Genomic DNA, 19292 nt, shown 5'->3' with positions numbered 1-19292 from the left:
GTTCTATAAACTGAAAAACTCCCATTTTTCATGAGTGACATCCATGTGTTGTATACTATGTTATGTTAGACCTTTGTGCAATACTATATGTCTGATCACTTTAGCTGTCAGTAGTAATACGATGGCACCTGTCCAATATGGCGGCCAACCAAACCGGTTTCGTGCGTGTGCGCATGCGCGTTCAGTAATTCGATGGCACTAGTCCAAGATGGCGGCCAACCAAACCGATTTGACCAGTTTCGTGTGTGTGTGCGCATGCGTGTTCAGGTGTGGAAATACCACAGGGGATCAGAGGGGTTATATGAGTTTATGTGTTTTTAACGGGGTTTTAATTTAATCAAACCATAGGGTTTTTAATTAAACTATTTTTTCACTTAGGTGTATCGCAACATTCAGTTATGCATGTGTTCTTAAAAGCAATTCTTTGTTTCTTGTTTCATTCTTGGCGGAGTGGAAGCTGTTTTGGTTCACAGTGCGCCTTAACAAAGAGGGTGTGCTCTAGTCAAAAGTGTTGGTAATAGTGTTTTAATCACACTAATTTTCTAAATCTGACAATGTCTCAGCTTGCAGTGAGGCATGCATTTTATTTTATAAATGGCACAAATGGGAATTTCTTCTGAATGGGTGATGTCAGCATGTTCACAAGCGTTTCATTTAATCAAACCCCTAGTTTTAATTTAACTAGTTTTTACACATCTACTGGGGTTTCTTTCCAGGGTTGATGCGATCATTTTATTTAAAAATCGGGATTTCGGAATGTTGAACTAAGAGTGAGACAAAGCCAGCCAGCTAGTTTTTAACACAGTAAATGTCACAAATAGCATTCAGTCCTTTAGAAAATAAATGCTATAAGCAGCCAGTATCGCTCTTTTCAAACTAATCGTCTTTTAAATACACTCATTCCGGTGTCACACCTTGCAGCGATGCAAGCATTTTATTTATTTAAAAACAGATCAAACGGGCCATTTCTTCTGTAAGGGGTTTCATGGTTTCAGAGTAGTTTTTAACACAACAGATAGTCGCAAATAACATTCAGCCCTTTAGAAAATAAACGCTACAGTGATACTTCTAAAACCAGTCGCCCAGACCCGCTCCAACTTTTCAACAGCTGGCTAATTGTTTGAATTTGTTCAGGATTGTAAAAGCACACCGCGGGTATCACATAGTTGTTGAGAGTACCATGCGAACAAGGGCCCAGCCTATTGTTTAAAGTGGCCGGTATTGGCTCTTTTTGTAATTCCTCGACAAGGTAAATGGGGCAGGTGTACCAGTCGGGTGGCGACCCCGCCTATTGTCTGAAGTATCGGTTCCTTTGTAATTCCTTGAGAAGACAAAAGCCCTGAAGGGTCTCATTTAAATTGATTGGCGACATACCTTTTCTTTTTGGAAACACCACCCTATATAAAAAACAGGCTCAGACCCTGAAACCCTGAACCATTTACGCCTCAAGATTCGCTGCAGAGCACACCATTTTCTTTGCGATCATCAACACTAACATCGTTCTTTATAACATGGCCATCGTAAACGGTAAGTAAAACAAAACCTATTATTGGATTTTTAAAAAGTGTTATGTTAACATATTATAGGATATTCAAACTATTTTTTTTTCCTAAAACAAAAGCTTAATTTTTAGGAGTTCGGGAGAACGGCCCAGGACCCTTTTCTTCAGAAACGGGCGCTTTTACAGCTGGAACTAGTTCTCTAACAGGCACAAGGTGTGTACAGCATTACTGGATTTTTAAACGTATGTATGTTTTAAACTAGCGATTGTTTTAAATTATGTAATAACGTTTTTGTTTGATTAGTTCCAGGGTTAACAAACTGAGCAGGAAAACATTCAGACCCCGCGACCACAGAGCCCTACCTTACATCAGGTGTGTATACAACGCGATGTATAGTTGTGTATTTTTTTTTTTAAAGGGGTTTAAACAATTACAAATGTTCTAAACTGACCGTTTTACACATACAGAACCACGCCAGAGAACCGTGTGTGTGGAGGAGCAGGACCATCCCGAATAACGCACACTACAAGGTAAGCATAGGCATATATAAATTAGATAAAAAGAGATAGAGAGGGAGACACGGTTATTCAGTTTGAAATGGGTACATGTATAAAATGTTTTAACACATGTCTATCTATCTTCACAGACTGCAGAACAGCACCCCTCCTCATAATGATCAGGACACCGTACGATTCCAGACGTTTTTGGAATGTTTAAGCAGTATCGACCTCCCAGAACAACAAAAACCTGGAGCTTTGTGCAGCAGTGGAGAGTCAGAACCGATCTTCATCAGCGAACCTGCAACACCTCCGAGTGAGTGGCTACATCGTGATTTCTCTGATGTTTTTGAGTACAGCATGTCAGATTTTGATCTAGTTCATATACCCACCACCCCAGAATGTGTCAGAAATAGCGTTGATTCAGAATCAGAATCAGAATCAGAATACTTTATTGATCCCTGGGGGAAATTATTTTTTGTTACAGTGCTCCATTTTAAACCAACATTAAGACAAGACAGACAATACGCTAACTAAGAATAGTACAATATATACATATATATACATACATACATACATACATACATACATACATACATAAGTCACTTATAAATAAATATTTGGAAAAGAAACATGTGTAGCTGTAGCAGCAAACAGTGTGTTAAGTGGATGCGTTGTACAGGGAGATGGCCACAGGCAGGAATGATTTCCTGTGTCGTTCACACATAGATTTCGAAGAAGGCGGCATAACAGACTCTCAAATATCAGCGGCGTATGATGCTTACATAAAGCTTCCAGACGCTCAGCCTGCTGAACAAAGTCATATAGCCTCAATAGCTGATAAATTATGTTTGATTGAAGCTAGACTCAATCAATACCACCAAGAAGCACAGGTACAAAGGCAACAGTTTACCAAACTCATAAACAAAGTGTGTAGTACATTAGACAACATCTGCAGCAAAATTTCAAGTCCCTGACTTTTAAAATCCAGACCATGGACCCTCCAAATAAATTATTTAAACATAATAACGGAACCTCCACTCCTGTTAGATGTTTTGACTTAGAGACTTTTATGCAGTGGGCTGAAGAAACAGATAAAAAATTAGACGATATTATAGCTAGACTTAATAGGGTGCCTGCATCAGCCTCATCCGATACACATCCTTGTCAGACTGTTCCTACGTCTGCTATTGCTGATGGGGCTATTGTTGCTAATAATAGTGATAGTACAGCAGGTGTTGCTCGGGCCGTTGCTGTTACTGATGCTAACCATATAGCTTGTGCTGCTGGTGATTTTGCGTCTGATGCACAATCTAGCCGGGTCACCTCTGCTGCAGCTACTGCAGTTGTTATTGAGCCCGTTGTGCAGTCTGGGTCCGGCAGCCGCTCTCAGTCACACATTAGAGAGATACCTAATTTTAATGCTCGCGAATTGCGTGAACGCCTTGATTTTAGGGGTATAAGTCTCGATCATCCAGAACAAGTGCCGGCGCGAGTGCGCGAGTGCTTAGCCAATGTGATAGACAGAGCTGTGGCGGGATCCCAACAGGGCAGTGTTCTAAACGTGGTCCTGCGTGGCCCCTCGCTGGCTTCAGATGTTCAGGCTGTTTTAAACGCTGATGATCGGTATGATCCGGAGCTGTTTCTCGATCAAATTGCACAAGTTATGCAGAGTAATGATGAATCTATCGGTGATGATGAATTAGAGTTTATTGTCACGGTAGCTCAGAACAGTAGTGGCGGGTCTCGCTTAAGACTGGCGCACATACCTTATGATGAGATTCTCTCAAAGAAAGGCAGACATTTATACACACCAAACAACACAAACAACAATTTGTGCTTCTCCCTATGCATAGCACATTCATTAAACTCATCATCCTCTGAGCATGAAAAACTTGCTACAGCTAAACAGATGCATGCTGAAGTAGGTCTATGCGACACACAGCAAGTATCATTCTCTGATGTCGGTAAATTTGAGAAGCACTTCAACATTAAGATTGTAATCTATTACCACACAGAAGGGCGTAAACGCCTGGAATGTTTTTACACACATGAAGAGCCAAACCCTAACACGTTGATGATGTATCTCCATAATCAACATTACCACCTGATTTTAAACCCGACCGCTTTTTTGGGGGGATCCTATGTGTGTAATTTCTGTTACAGTATATATAATACACCATTACAGCACAGCTGTAAACATAGATGTAACACATGTTACACACTCTGTCAACATCACAGGGGACCCACAGTGAAATGCAGCGACTGTAACCGCATCTGCAAATCACAACACTGTTACTGTGGCAGGATGAATGTTATCCCTCGGTCCAACCCACTTTTAGCCTGGCCCATTAGGGGGCGCTGGTATAAATAGTGGCCATTTGAGTGTCTCTGCATTGCTTGCCTGTGATCTCCTTTTTGGTCACCTGACTTCCTCGGTGTGGTAGAGATCGTTTGTGGGTTACTCCTCTAAAGTCTCCATCGCGGCTGGTCGTAGCTATAGAAGCCTCCTCTGAGCTATTCTGCTTACATTCTATGACCCGGCTTACTTGGTACGTAATCAACTTTTGTTACGCTCTCTGCCTTCTATTGTTCGTTTATAGTAATTATTTATTATGTTTCGCAGGAAGTGTGGACCTTAGTTTTGCGCCAAGCTACGCGAACTGAAGTGCTGCTGTTTTGCCTTGCTGTGCTTTTACCGTCTGTTCCCGTTGTGAGAATTCTTTCCCTGCTGCTGTCGGCTTTTACAGTGGACGTCGGCGTGGACAACGGCCATATGCATGCCGGTTATCGGAGTCAGCTGGCGTGCATATTGATCGACTGTTAACTTTCGTGTGGACGGCAAGTTGGAGCAGTACGGCGATTCCGTTTGCTCCAGATTTTAGAGTTTTATCCAGATTGTATGTTGTTTTATTGCTTTTGATTTGTAGTTTGGATTTTTGTTACACCACTGGTGGGAGGCCCTTTTTCTAGCTGTAGATCACCAGTGTGGTCCTGCAGTTGGGTTATCCCCCGGTGCTACACATTAGTTTGTTGTAATATATTAAAATTTTCTTTGTTTCTTTTATTCAGATGCGGAGTGCCGACGTGGAGGAGACTAGGGTGCCTTGGTGGTGGGATCCCTTGAGTGTACACACCCGCCTTGTTTAGTTTATTAGTGTGATAGTGTGTTGCACCTGTGTGTTGGTGTGTTTTCTTTCTTTAGTTTGTGTGTGGCATCCCTGCCCCTCCACTGGTAAGCCTCAGCTCTGAATACCCTTTTAAGCATATTTGTACTTGAATATTTATGATTGTGCTTTTATATGGTGTTTTAAATAATTATTAATAAATTGTTAATTTGTTTATTATTGAACCTCGTCTCTGGATTGAGTATAGCGAACCCAAGTGCCTTTTTGGTGATTTAGTGTTGTTTCCAGTATTCTCTGGGTGAAATTCCCAGGGTGGCGTTGTCGTTCTTTAAAACTGAAGAGTATTTACCTTATATCCCAACCTCGTCTCGCCACATTACCAACAACACAAATTACCTGAATTAAAACACAACATGATCCCCTGTGATAATATGAAACATTGCATGCACTGTGGCACCACATATAGAGAATCCAAGAAATTGCCACACAAATGTGCGCAGCCTAGATGCGAGCACTGCCGCGAACCTAAATTAGCAGGAGACTCCGACCATCAGTGTTTCATACAGCCTGTTGAAAAACAGAAGCCTAACGATAAATACATTTTATATGATTTTGAGACGCGGTACCACAACGGTAAACACGAGGCTAACTTTGTGTGTGCGTCTGATCTGAAGGGCAATAAGTTCACATTTAATACATTAAAGTGTGTGGAGGCGTTTGTGCAGCATTACAGACGCCCAAGGTTTCGTGGGTACACTTTCATAGCACATAATGCATCTGGCTTTGATAACTACATACTCCTCGAGTACTTTGTCAGACAGAGCATAACACCTAGTGTCATAATGAGCGGCAGCCGTGTGATTTTAATGCATGACAGGGACTATGACCAGCGGTGGATTGATTCGTTCAGCTTTTTGCCCATGGGCCTTGCCAAAATACCCTCTGCTTTAGGTTTTCAAGACCTGCAGAAGGGCCATTTCCCACACAGGTTTAATACGAGGGATAATGAGCGTTATGTGGGCCCGTACCCAGACCCCTCCTTCTACGGCTATGAGCACATGTCTGAAAGCGATAAGGTGCGATTCATGGAATGGTACCAGGTTGCCTCACAGAATCCCTTTGATTTTCAGGCTGAACTCAGGCGTTACTGTGTTAACGATGTTGATGTCCTGCGTAAAGCATGCATCATTTATCGTGACACGCTACTGGGTTGTACTCAAGTTGATCCATTCATGTATACCACCCTGGCTGCATTTAGTATGGGTGTGTATAAAACGCTGTTTCTGCCTAGAGACGCGCTCGCTCTCACGTATGAAGGGGCATACGTTGAGCAGAACAAGACGTTTTCTAACGTCTCTATTGAATGGCTTCAATATGTGTCCCACACCACCAACAAAGTGGCAAAACATGCTCTCAGAGGAGGCGAACAGAGGGTTGGACCGTATTTTGTGGACGGTTTTGACCCCACAAGTAATACAGCTTATGAATTTGCAGGATGTTTTCACCACGGTTGTGTTAAATGCTACCCCGAGAGTGAAGTTAATCCTGTCAGCAAAGCATCCTATGGACTGCTGCATCGCATGTTTTGTGACAAAGTTGATGCACTGAGATCACAACACAGTGTGAGCGTAATAGTGATGTCAAGTCAAGTCAAGTCAAGTCAACTTTATTTGTCAATTCTGCCACATGTACAGGACATACACAGAATAGAAATTGCGTTACTCTCAAACCCTAGTGATTAGAAAAATGCAAATAAAATAATTAAAAAGTAAAAATTTAAATAAATACAATACAATTTTACGTATAACAAAAAAAAGCTATGCAATATACAATATACAATATTCAAGTAAGAAGGCATAGTGGTGCAAAATAGGCAAATAGTGCAAATGGGGATTTAGTAGTGTACGGTAAGAGATAGTGTAACAACAGAGTCTTATGAGGTCCAATGCTTAAGCAGTCCAATGCTCCACAAAGTGACTGGAGCAGGCCAGTGAGTGCGTCAGAGAGTGAGTGTGTGTGTGTGTGTGTGTGTGACAGAGTTCAGTGAGACCGTGGTGGAGAAGAGGGGAGAGGGGGGCAGAATCGGGAGGGAGTTTAGCTTCCTGACAGCCTGATGGATGAAGCTGTCCTTCAGTCTGCTGGTCCTGGCCTGGAGACTCCGCAGTCTCCTCCCTGACGGCAGCAGCTTGAAGAAGCTTTGCATTGGGTGCGTGGGATCAGCCGCTATGCAAAGGGCTTTTTTAGTGAGACGGGTGCTGTAAATGTCCTGGAGGGAGGGGAGAGAGACACCAATGATCCTCTCTGCAGCTCTCACTATGCGTTGGAGGGATCTATGGCAGGACGCATTGCAGGCTCCAAACCACACAGTGATGCAGCTCGACAGGATGCTCTCGATGGTGCCTCTGTAGAAAGTGTACATGATGGGGGCTGGAGCTGGAGCTGGATGTGGGAGTGTGAATGGGCTGCCTTGAAGCAGACAGACCCTGCAGTTGTGGCTTTCATGCATACGTACAGAAAGCCAGAACGCCTGAATCCCCGAGACGCCCTTTTTGGCGGTCGCACAAATGCTCTAAAGCTGTACCACAAGACTGCTTGTGATGAAAAAATATTTTACTACGACACCAGTCTCTATCCCACAGTGCAGTCTAAAAAAGACTATCCTGTAGGACACCCTCAAGTCATTTACACCAACTTTGACAAGCTAGAAAATTATTTCGGCTTTGTTAAATGCACAGTGCTCCCACCTAAGGGTCTTTTTCACCCCGTCCTACCCTACAGATGCCATGGAAAACTGATGTTTCCACTCTGCAGCATGTGTGCTGAAGACCAGAACCAGCATACTGCATGCGGGCACAGTGACAGTGAGCGGGTGTTGAAAGGCACATGGGTCTCATTTGAGCTTGAAAAAGCTGTTGAGAAGGGATACAGGGTTCTTGCTGTTGATGAGGTGTGGCATTTCCCCAATAAGACCGACACATTGTTTAAAGACTATGTGAAAGCCTTCCTAAAACTCAAACAGGAGGCCTCGGGGTATCCTGAACATGTGAACACACCTGACGAACAGCAGAAGTACATAGACGAGTATTATGAGAAGGAGGGAATAATGCTAGACCCATCCAAGATTTGTGTAAATAAAGCTGTTCGTAACTGTAACAAGCTGTTGTTAAACTCGTTATGGGGTCGTTTCAGCATGAGGTCAAACATGGCATCATCTGAGCTCATTACAGACCCTTCCAGATTTAGCCAGCTAATGTTTAGCGACCAGTACGACGTGCGTCAGTTTTGTTTCATCTCTGACGACGTCGCAATGGTGCAGTGGCGCCACGCTGATGGTAGAGCTTCCCGTGTGAAGGACGTTAATGTCTTTGTCGGGGCCATGACCACTGCACACGCCAGACTCATGCTGTATGATTTGCTAGACAACTTGCAGCAGCGTGTGCTGTATTGTGACACGGACAGTGTCATTTTCACGGCACGCCCTGGCGAGTGGATGCCTCCTCTAGGTCCGTTTCTGGGGGATCTCACAAGTGAATTAGATTGTGGAGAGGATGGTGTGGAGGATTACATAGCGGAATTTGTTTCCGGTGGGCCAAAATGTTACGCGTATCACACATCGCTGGGCAAGACCCAGGTCAAATGTAAAGGCGTCACACTGAATGCATTAAACTCGAAAGTTGTCACCCACGACTCCTTGAAAGGTTTAGTCCGCAAGTTTGTAGCCAATCAGACATCAGACGCACACCTAGTTGCCGTGTCTGATAGCATCAGACGCGATAAAAAGAAGCTTCATTTGAAGAATGAAACCATTGTGAAAAAAGTTAAAGTTGTTTACAATAAGCGCCGTGTGCTCCCAGACTTCACAACCCTTCCTTATGGATTTTAAATTAGAACAGCGGTTTGACGCCCGGTTGCAGCATCCGTTCAGCATGGTGGTCAGCGGTCCCAGTAACTGTGGCAAGACTTTTTTTTGTTAAAAACATAATTGAAAACTCTTCCAGGATTATATCATGCAGCATTGATAACATTGTGTATATATACTCATGCTGGTGTAACAGTGTTTATATGGTATTATTCCACTTGCCACAAATATCAGTGCAATGGGGAAACAGCGCCCCCCCCCTCTCGGTGTGGCTGGTTAGGTGAGGCTGGCTGCAGTAATCGCTGCCAGTCTGCCGTAGCCATACGAGAGGTGAGTTGTATTGTTCCGCACACGATATAGCCAAGTAGTACAGACACATAAAACATGTTTGATTAGCTGATGAGCACCGAGTGTAATAAGTGCTTAGTGGACACATGTCCAACACCAGTTTTATGTACTTTTCATTTGTTTATTAATGTGTGAAACTGTATGCTAAAGCGGAATGCTAATGGATGCTCTGCCGTAGTGTGCTGTGCGGAGTGGTGTGTGTGGCGAGCCATTTGCACTGATACAACACCGTTGTTTCCATTCAGGTACATCACTTGTTGTTGCTGTTATTTTATTGTATACTAAAAATTGTAATATGGCTGCAGTAATCGCTGCCAGTCTGCCGTAGCCATACGAGAGTGTGCTGTGCGGAGTGGTGTGTGTGGCGAGCCATTTGCACTGATACAACACCGTTGTTTCCATTCAGGAAATAAAGTGGCAACGATCGATCAGAGACTCCTTGTCTTTTTAAAAACACAACACAACGCAGAGTCGAGGAGTCTGTTTGGGCCGAACTGTTGCAGCGGGATGAAGCAGAAACCGGTTACACTGGTGCCGTGACCCCAGCTCCTGCAATCCTGCGACCGCAACGGGGGCCGTCTACTTCCTGGAAGGTGGAAAAGTCGCGGGAGACTGGCTTTTCTTAGTCCCGCCATTTTCTGCGTTCTTTAGAGACATCGGGGCGGGGCTCTCTGTGTTTCTTTTTTTTGGAGAGTTAAATAGAAAAAAAAGGGAGGGACACATTGAGCCATGGCAGATTTCCCCAGTTTTGGCAGGGGAAGGGGGGCAGTTGGTTTTACCCCTCTGCATTCATTTGGCAGAGGCAGATCAAGGTTGCTGACAGCCCCAGTTTCCTCCACACCTAAGCCTGTCCTTGCTGAGTTAAATGAAAACCCTATTGATGGGAACTGTGATAATCTACAAAATGCTGGATCAGAAACCAGTCCCACAAAAGAGGACCTTTTTGCAGAGATTGCAACGCAAATTGGGTTTTCTATTGGGGAAAGCATTGCCTCTTGTCTTGAATCTCGGTTGGGCTCTGGAGTGGGAAACAGTGTTGTTGGGTCTGCCAATAATGTGTTATCTGAACCCTCACTATTGAATGTGATTGTAAAGTCTGATGTTAAAGAACCTGTGTGTTTTAGAGGGGATGGCTGTGATTCATGCAGTGTTCAGGAATGGGAGGAAATGATGATGACTTTTTTTAAGAGAAGAGGGGTACCAGTTGCTGAACAAGCTGATGATGTGCTGAGTAAACTGCTGGGGAGGGCACGAGAAATAGTCAAGGTGGGCATACGTAGTAAGCCATCTGTGTGTCTTGAGAGGGGCCCAGAGCCCATTTTTGAGATCTTAAAGCAGCACTTCAGTGACACTGCCTGTTCAAGCATGCCTTTAGCTGATTTTTATGCAACACTACCCAACTCAGGTGAAACACCGTTTGATTACTGGCTCAGGTTGAACAGAGCCATGGAGGTGACTGAAGACTGTCTGAAGAGACAAAATAAGTCCTTTGCATATCTGACAAAAGAGCTGACTGCTATGTTTATCCGCTACTGTCCAGACTCAGAACTGTCTCTTATTTTCAAGTGCAAGCCCCTGCAGCAGTGGACGGTTGCTGATGTGCACGAGAAATTGCTGGAGCATGGCAAGGACCGGAAGTGCACCCCTCAGTTTAGTGCAGTCAGTGCCTTGAGTTTTCAGCAACAGGAGGTGAGTCCTAATGTGCAGCAGGCGACAGGCAACAGTAAGTGTATTACACCATCACCAACCTCTCCCTCAGCATCACTTCCTGGCCTTCATGCAAAACCACCTACTGATCGTCTTGATCATGTGATAGCCCTGTTGGAGAAAGTCCTGGAGGGACAGCCTCGACAAGCAAAGCTGCCTGCTAAGGATGATGTAAGGGTCCCCCGTAACCAAACACACAAAATTGTGCCTTGCGTGATTTGTGGTGACACTGAACACTCTACGTATCACCACTGTAGAGCCCATCAGCTATGTTTCATCTGCCATGCTGGCGACCACACACGGGCTCAATGCCCCAGGGCCGTGTCTGTCAGAGTGAGGGGGCCTGACTCAGCCACCCAGCAGCTGGGAAACTAGATGGCCTACATGTGGAGGGGGCAAGTGTTAGGCCTGAAATCGCCTCCAAAGAGGATGATTTTGATGATTTAGAATCTGTATTACACACTGTTTGTGAGGAGCGCCAGCTTGGCCGGAGACCCGTTCTTCAGAACACACACAGACTAAAACAGCATGATGAGCTGTTCTATGAAAATGTGACCCTGGGTGGCAAAGTGTCTGTTAAAGCCATGCTTGACAGTGGCTCTATGGCCTGCACCCTCAGCACCAATATGATGCCCCAACTATTACATCATGCAGTGCTGCAGACCCCCACCTTGCAACCCACGGATGTCGTCCTGATTGGCTGTGGTGGTTCGAGGACTGTTCCATCAGGTGTGTGTGACATTACGGTGGAGATATATGGCTGTAAAGTTGTTGTGCCAATGTTGGTGATTGCAGGGCAGAGTGAGGACCTCATTTTGGGCAGCAACCTAATGAGGTATCTGAGTAATCGCCTGAGGGAAGAGGGACATTTAGGAGAGGAATGCAGCAAGACCCTGAGTGTGGGGGAACAGATTAATAAAAATCTGCTGAGTTCAATGTCAGGAGTGGTGGCCCCAGGGCATGTTGGTGATAAGATCGGAACTGTCAAGCTAAAGAGAGCTGTAACATTAGAGCCCTTGACAGAACACCTTGTTTGGGGCAGGCTGGAGCTAATGGATAACGGGGCAGTGGGCAGTGCTGTCGTTGTAGAGCCCACCGGGTCAAGGTCTGGACCGAGGTCAGTTATGGTTGGGAGAACTGTAGCGCATCTAAACAGTGATGGGTGGCTCCCTGTGAAAGTGCTGAACCCCTTTGACAAGCCGATAACACTGAAACGGAACATGAAGTTGGCTGACGTGTCCCCCTGTGCAGCAGTGGAGAACTTCAGCCCCACTGGCTCCTACTTGCAACAGAACATGCAACAGTCTACTGGCTCAGCTTGGTGCCATGATGAGCAGAGTCTAGTCACTGATGTTTCCACTCTGCCAGATGATTCACCCTCACAGGAGGTGACAAGTGGTTGTAGCCCCTTACATGCAGTGCTGCAAAATCTGGGGCTGTCTGATATCGACATTGATTCATGTGCAGTTTCGCCGGCTGGCAAAGAAAAACTGGTTGGCCTTATAGCCCAGTTTGAGTCTATCTTCTCGAGAGACAAGCTGGATTGTGGCAAGGCTAATGGCTGCCTACATCGAATTCGAGTTGTGGACGACAAGCCATTCCGGTTGCCATGCCGACGTGTGCCACCGACTCATTATGAAAAACTAAGACAGGCTCTGAATGACATGGAGGAACGGGAAATAATTCGGAAGTCTTGCAGTGAGTTTGCATCACCCCTGGTGTTAGTTTGGAAGAAGTCCGGTGAGTTGAGAATCTGTAACGACTTTCGCTGGCTTAATGCTAGAACTGTCAAAGATGCTCACCCACTCCCACATCCGGCTGACGCACTGGCTGCTTTGGGAGGGAACGGATTGTTCTCCACAATGGACCTGACTTCGGGTTATTATAATGTGGAGGTGCATGAAGAGGATCGTAAGTACACGGCATTTACGTCTCCATTTGGGTTGTACGAATATAATCGTATGCCACAAGGACTGTGCAATAGTCCGGCCACCTTCATGAGGATGATGCTAGGCATTTTTGGGGATCAGAACTTCCTCAGTGTGCTGTGTTATCTTGACGATGTTCTGGTTTTTGCCCCGACAGAAGAATTGGCACTGGAGCGTTTGCATATGGTGTTCCAGAGACTCCAGGTTCACAACCTTAAGTTGGCTCCAAAGAAGTGCCATTTCCTGAGACAGTCTGTGAAATTCCTGGGGCACATTGTAAATGCTGATGGGATACAGTCAGACCCTGACAAAATAGCATCCATTACATCCCTTGCAGAGGCAGACCTTATGGAAGCGGGTTTGAGTGTCCCATCCCAACAGAAGGTCCGCTCATTTTTGGGGATGGTAATGTTCTACCAACAATTTATTGAGAACTGCTCATCCATCGCAAAACCTCTGTTTCGGCTGACATCTGGGGATAAAGGCCCTCGTGGTTCACGGCGAAAGCACCGGCTGGTGCGTAAAAAGCTGTGTGAGGAGGACTGGACGGATGAATGCAGGGCAGCTTTCAATGAGCTGAAGCAGGCCTTGTTGGATCGAGTGCTCCTGGCCCATCCTAATTTTGAGGAGCCCTTTTTGCTCTCTGTTGATGCCTCCAGCAGTGGCCTTGGTGCCGTGTTGTCGCAAGTTCCTTCTGGAGCTTCTACATCAAGACCGATCGCCTTTGCCAGTAAGACACTCAATCATGCACAGTCCAAGTACCCAGCGCATAGGCTGGAGTTCTTTGCATTGAAGTGGGCGGTGTGCGACAAGTTCCATCACTGGTTGAGGGGTCATCAGTTTACCGTATGGACGGATAATAACCCTCTCACCTACATACTTTCTAAGCCAAGACTGGATGCATGTGAACAGAGGTGGATCGCAAAGCTAGCGCCTTTTCAGTTTGACATAAAGTACATTCCTGGTCCTAAAAATGTGGTGGCTGACGCGCTGAGTAGGGAGCCCTTCGTGCACCCCAGGGCCTCCCACCGGTTGATAAGGGTTCCATATAATGAACTTCTGGCAGAGGCAGAGGCAGTTGCCACTGGTGGGGTTCAGGAGGCCTTCAGATGGACTGTTCACTCAGCTGATAAGGCCTCAAGCAATGACCAGCCTGTTGTTTCGCAGTGCACGGCTGTTGCACAGACAGGAATGCTGACATCTTCTGAGGTGGGAGCTGTCTTCCAGGCCCATAGTGAACATGAGTTCAGGGTGTGGCCACATGCTCTCCTTCTGCCCCAATGCTCTCAGAATGTACTTACGCCAAACCAGTCTGACTCTGAACCCTTCTCGCATGATGACCTAGTGGGACACCAGCGGCGTGATGATGTGCTGTGCAGAGTGATCTCCTATGTGGAAAGGGGACGGAGACCCTCGAGGAGGGAGCGGGCAAGTGAACCGGTTGATACGAAGAGATTTCTAAGGGCTTGGGACAAGTTAACTGTGAGGGATGGTGTGCTGTATCGAGTCTCCAAGAATCCCGTCTCAAAGACAAAGACTCATCTGTATGTTGTTCCGCCAACCTTGCGGCTCGCTGTACTGAAAGGCGTCCATGATGAAGCCGGTCACCAGGGACAACAAAGAACACTTTATCTGGCCAGGCATAGATTCTACTGGCCTGGTATGGCCAAGCATGTGTCAGAGTATGTACGGTGCTGCAGAAGGTGTGTTGTTAGCAAGTCGCCTGAGCCAGAGGCGAGAGCACCTTTGGAGAATATCAGAACATCAGAGCCCCTTGAACTGGTCTGCATAGATTTTTGGTCTGCGGAGGATTCAGCGAACAAATCCGTGGATGTGCTTGTGGTCACAGACCACTTTACTAAGATGGCTCAGGCCTTCCTATGCCCCAATCAGTCTGCCAAGGCGGTGGCACACCAACTCTGGCATAACTACTTCTGCATCTACGGCTTTCCGAAACGCCTTCACTCGGATCAAGGAGCTAATTTTGAGAGTGTGCTCATTGCCGAGCTATTGAATGTGGCAGGTGTCCAGAAGTCTCACACGACCCCATACCATCCGATGGGAAACGGCTCCTGCGAGAGGATGAACCGTACCTTGGGCAACATGATTCGTGCATTACCCCCAAGAGCCAAGCAAAGGTGGCCTGAGGCACTGAAAGCTCTCACATTCGCCTATAACTGCACAGTCCATGAGACAACTGGCTATGCGCCATTTCTGCTGATGTTTGGCAGAGTGCCAAGACTGCCGATCGATGTGATCTTTGGCTCTGTTATTGAGCACCAAGACATCATGAACTATGATCGATATGTCCAGACATTGAGGAGGGACCTCAAAGAAGCCATGGATTTGGCGCAGGAGGTGGCACGCAAAAATTTGAAGCGTCACACGGACCTCTACAACCGGAAAGTGCGGGGAGCCCCAGTAGAGATTGGTGATCGCGTCCTTTTGGCCAACAAAAAGGGACGTGGCAAAAGAAAACTTGCTGATCGCTGGGAGAGTGTTGTCTATACAGTTTTTGACAAAAATGAAGAGAGTCACACCTTTAAGCTGATGGATGATTCCACAGGGCAAGTGAAAGTTGTGCATCGCAACCTGATAATGCCAGTGAACTTCCTCCCTCTCAGTGGTGCTTCAGTTCAGGATGATGGAGATGAGCTTTCTGAGTCTGGCTCGCTGATGATTGGATGCGACGGAGAAGCTGTCTGCAACTCATCAGTGGGCACGGCTGAATACAGGACGAGAGCTTGGGTGTCTGACTTACCGTCTGCAGTGTCCAGTGGCTCGCTGATGACAGGGGTTACTCAACCAGAAGGCAGCATGGTGGATCAAGAGCTTGCCTGTACCAGTGTTCCCCCTGTTGACACTGAGGAGCAGGTGGATGCCACCTCTGGTGTTCAACATTCTGACCTGCTTATGTCTGTGGCCCCAGTTGCAGCCTCCTCTGTTTTGGAGTTGGCAGCCATTACTGACGGTGACCAGGACAATGAAGCTGCTACTGAGGGTCATGTCTTAACCACAGTTGTTCTGCCCAACGCAGACCCGATTGATGTTAGCAGGGTGGTGGGGACCCGTGCTAGATCGAGAGTGGGACGGTTACTTAAGCCTGTTTCCAGGTTGATTGAAATGATGCATCAGAGACCTGTTAAAGTGTAAATATTGTTGATAACTGTGAGTTGATTCTATTGTTGTGGAAGTGGGACTTTGATCTTTAGAATTGAAACTGATCATTTGTCGTTGATTTTTCTGTGTCAGAGTGGCGTACAGTTGTGATGTGATGAAATATGTAACTGGCATATTTTGTTCTTTTTTTTTTTGGAAGGGGTCTGGCCAACTTCTTCTTCTACTTCCTTTGGGGATAGTCCTCTGACTGAATTTTCTTTGTGACTGTACGACCTGGTATTACTGAACAGATTTATCACATGTTGATAGCTATGGATTAGCTATTGGATTTTTTTAATGTAACAGTGTTTATATGGTATTATTCCACTTGCCACAAATATCAGTGCAATGGGGAAACAGCGCCCCCCCCTCTCGGTGTGGCTGGTTAGGTGAGGCTGGCTGCAGTAATCGCTGCCAGTCTGCCGTAGCCATACGAGAGGTGAGTTGTATTGTTCCGCACACGATATAGCCAAGTAGTACAGACACATAAAACATGTTTGATTAGCTGATGAGCACCGAGTGTAATAAGTGCTTAGTGGACACATGTCCAACACCAGTTTTATGTACTTTTCATTTGTTTATTAATGTGTGAAACTGTATGCTAAAGCGGAATGCTAATGGATGCTCTGCCGTAGTGTGCTGTGCGGAGTGGTGTGTGTGGCGAGCCATTTGCACTGATACAACACCGTTGTTTCCATTCAGGTACATCACTTGTTGTTGCTGTTATTTTATTGTATACTAAAAATTGTAATATGGCTGCAGTAATCGCTGCCAGTCTGCCGTAGCCATACGAGAGTGTGCTGTGCGGAGTGGTGTGTGTGGCGAGCCATTTGCACTGATACAACACCGTTGTTTCCATTCAGGAAATAAAGTGGCAACGATCGATCAGAGACTCCTTGTCTTTTTAAAAACACAACACAACGCAGAGTCGAGGAGTCTGTTTGGGCCGAACTGTTGCAGCGGGATGAAGCAGAAACCGGTTACACTGGCAGACACTATATGACCAGCTTCTTAAGATAAGAAACATAAACTTTGTTAACGGTATACCCGAATCTCTTGCTGATGACACCCTTCTGCCTGCAGAAAAGAACAATTTGTTAATTATAGACGATGTAATGAACGATGCAGCTAACAATTTAGAAGTACAAAATGTGTTCACAAAGTATGTGCATCATAGGAATTTGAGTTGTATATATCTAGTTCAGAATTTGTTTATTCAGGGAAAATCCAGTAGAACCATTTCCTTGAACACTAATTACCTAATATTGTTTAAAAATCCGAGAGATAAATATCAGGTTATGCTTTTAGCCAGGCAAATGTTTCCGGGTAATACTAAATATTTTATAGAAGCGTTTAATGATGCCACATCGACAACATACGGGTATCTTTTAATGAATGTGCTATGCATAGGGAGAAGCACAAATTGTTGTTTGTGTTGTTTGGTGTGTATAAATGTCTGCCTTTCTTTGAGAGAATCTCATCATAAGGTATGTGCGCCAGTCTTAAGCGAGACCCGCCACTACTGTTCTGAGCTACCGTGACAATAAACTCTAATTCATCATCACCGATAGATTAATCATTACTCTGCATAACTTGTGCAATTTGATCGAGAAACAGCTCCGGATCATACCGATCGTCAGCGTTTAAAACAGCCTGAACATCTGAAGCCAGCGAGGGGCCACGCAGGACCACGTTTAGAACACTGCCCTGTTGGGATCCCGCCACAGCTCTATCACATTGGCTAAGCACTCGCGCACTCGCGCCGGCACTTGTTCTGGATGATCGAGACTTATACCCCTAAAATCAAGGCGTTCACGCAATTCGCGAGCATTAAAATTAGGTATCTCTCTAATGTGTGACTGAGAGCGGCTGCCGGACCCAGACTGCACAACGGGCTCAATAACAACTGCAGTAGCTGCAGCAGAGGTGACCCGGCTAGATTGTGCATCAGACGCAAAATCACCAGCAGCACAAGCTATATGGTTAGCATCAGTAACAGCAACGGCCCGAGCAACACCTGCTGTACTATCACTATTATTAGCAACAATAGCCCCATCAGCAATAGCAGACGTAGGAACAGTCTGACAAGGATGTGTATCGGATGAGGCTGATGCAGGCACCCTATTAAGTCTAGCTATAATATCGTCTAATTTTTTATCTGTTTCTTCAGCCCACTGCATAAAAGTCTCTAAGTCAAAACATCTAACAGGAGTGGAGGTTCCGTTATTATGTTTAAATAATTTATTTGGAGGGTCCATGGTCTGGATTTTAAAAGTCAGGGACTTGAAATTTTGCTGCAGATGTTGTCTAATGTACTACACACTTTGTTTATGAGTTTGGTAAACTGTTGCCTTTGTACCTGTGCTTCTTGGTGGTATTGATTGAGTCTAGCTTCAATCAAACATAATTTATCAGCTATTGAGGCTATATGACTTTGTTCAGCAGGCTGAGCGTCTGGAAGCTTTATGTAAGCATCATACGCCGCTGATATTTGAGAGTCTGTTATGCCGCCTTCTTCGAAATCTATGTGTGAACGACACAGGAAATCATTCCTGCCTGTGGCCATCTCCCTGTACAACGCATCCACTTAACACACTGTTTGCTGCTACAGCTACACATGTTTCTTTTCCAAATATTTATTTATAAGTGACTTATGTATGTATGTATGTATGTATGTATGTATGTATGTATGTATGTACAACCCGTTCTCACTCCCAAAGCGTAACATTTTACGCTAGGTGACAAATCGTCACCATATTACGTTTTCGGCTACCCACCACGTTCCTAAATGACGACCTCGGAAAAAGAGGAAATATGAGAACCGTCTGGACTGAACCTACACATGTTCGCTCTTTTTCTTCAAATCGCTTAGAAACACGCTATTTAACATCACTAAAGACCTGGTTAAGGTCAGGAATAAGGTTATGGTCAGGGCTAGGGATAAGGTTAGGTTTAGGGCTGGAATACAGGTCTGGAACGTCTACTACCGCGGGAGCGTCATTGCACTGGATTCCAGCCATAACCCGCCGCGTACCATAAGAACGCCGAAGGTCTCCTTTCGCGTTCCTCAGGAACGCCGCGGGACGTGACAAAACGTCCACATGTTACGCCTCGGGAGTGAGAACGCTCTGGTATGTATGTATGTATGTATGTATATATATGTA

General features: G+C 45.5%; 1 protein-coding gene across 4 annotated transcripts; it reads left to right on the top strand.

Annotated features, from left to right (window-relative positions):
- The first annotated feature begins 193 nt into the window (after positions 1-193).
- On the top strand, positions 194-5351 carry LOC146647802 (uncharacterized). 4 transcript variants are annotated; one of them, XM_085389888.1, is made up of 7 exons: positions 194-1527; positions 1634-1715; positions 1806-1874; positions 1970-2032; positions 2149-2315; positions 4750-4844; positions 5072-5351. In XM_085389888.1, exons 1-6 carry the CDS (start codon positions 1512-1514, stop codon positions 4824-4826), a joined length of 474 nt encoding a protein of 157 aa, XP_085246014.1. In that variant the 5' UTR covers positions 194-1511; the 3' UTR covers positions 4827-4844; positions 5072-5351. The 4 variants fall into 4 exon arrangements, 3 of the variants coding, with proteins under 3 accessions (XP_085246014.1, XP_085246017.1, XP_085246018.1); XM_085389891.1 differs by having other exon boundaries at positions 4750-4853; XM_085389892.1 differs by lacking the exon at positions 4750-4844 and having other exon boundaries at positions 968-1527.
- Positions 5352-19292: the final 13941 nt, after the last annotated feature.

The sequence above is a fragment of the Rhamphochromis longiceps genome, linkage group LG18 (genome assembly GCF_057381845.1).
Source record: "Rhamphochromis longiceps isolate RC_006_pf linkage group LG18, R_longiceps_female_GT1.1, whole genome shotgun sequence".
Taxonomy (NCBI): domain Eukaryota; kingdom Metazoa; phylum Chordata; class Actinopteri; order Cichliformes; family Cichlidae; genus Rhamphochromis; species Rhamphochromis longiceps.
This window is presented reverse-complemented; position numbering and strand designations above follow the sequence as displayed.

Coding starts and splice junctions, on each gene's coding strand:
- LOC146647802 (XM_085389888.1), top strand. Junction 1,716..1,805: donor AGTTCTCTAACAGGCACAAG/GTGTGTACAGCA, acceptor TTGTTTGATTAG/TTCCAGGGTTAACAAACTGA. Junction 2,316..4,749: donor CGAACCTGCAACACCTCCGA/GTGAGTGGCTAC, acceptor CGGCTTTTACAG/TGGACGTCGGCGTGGACAAC.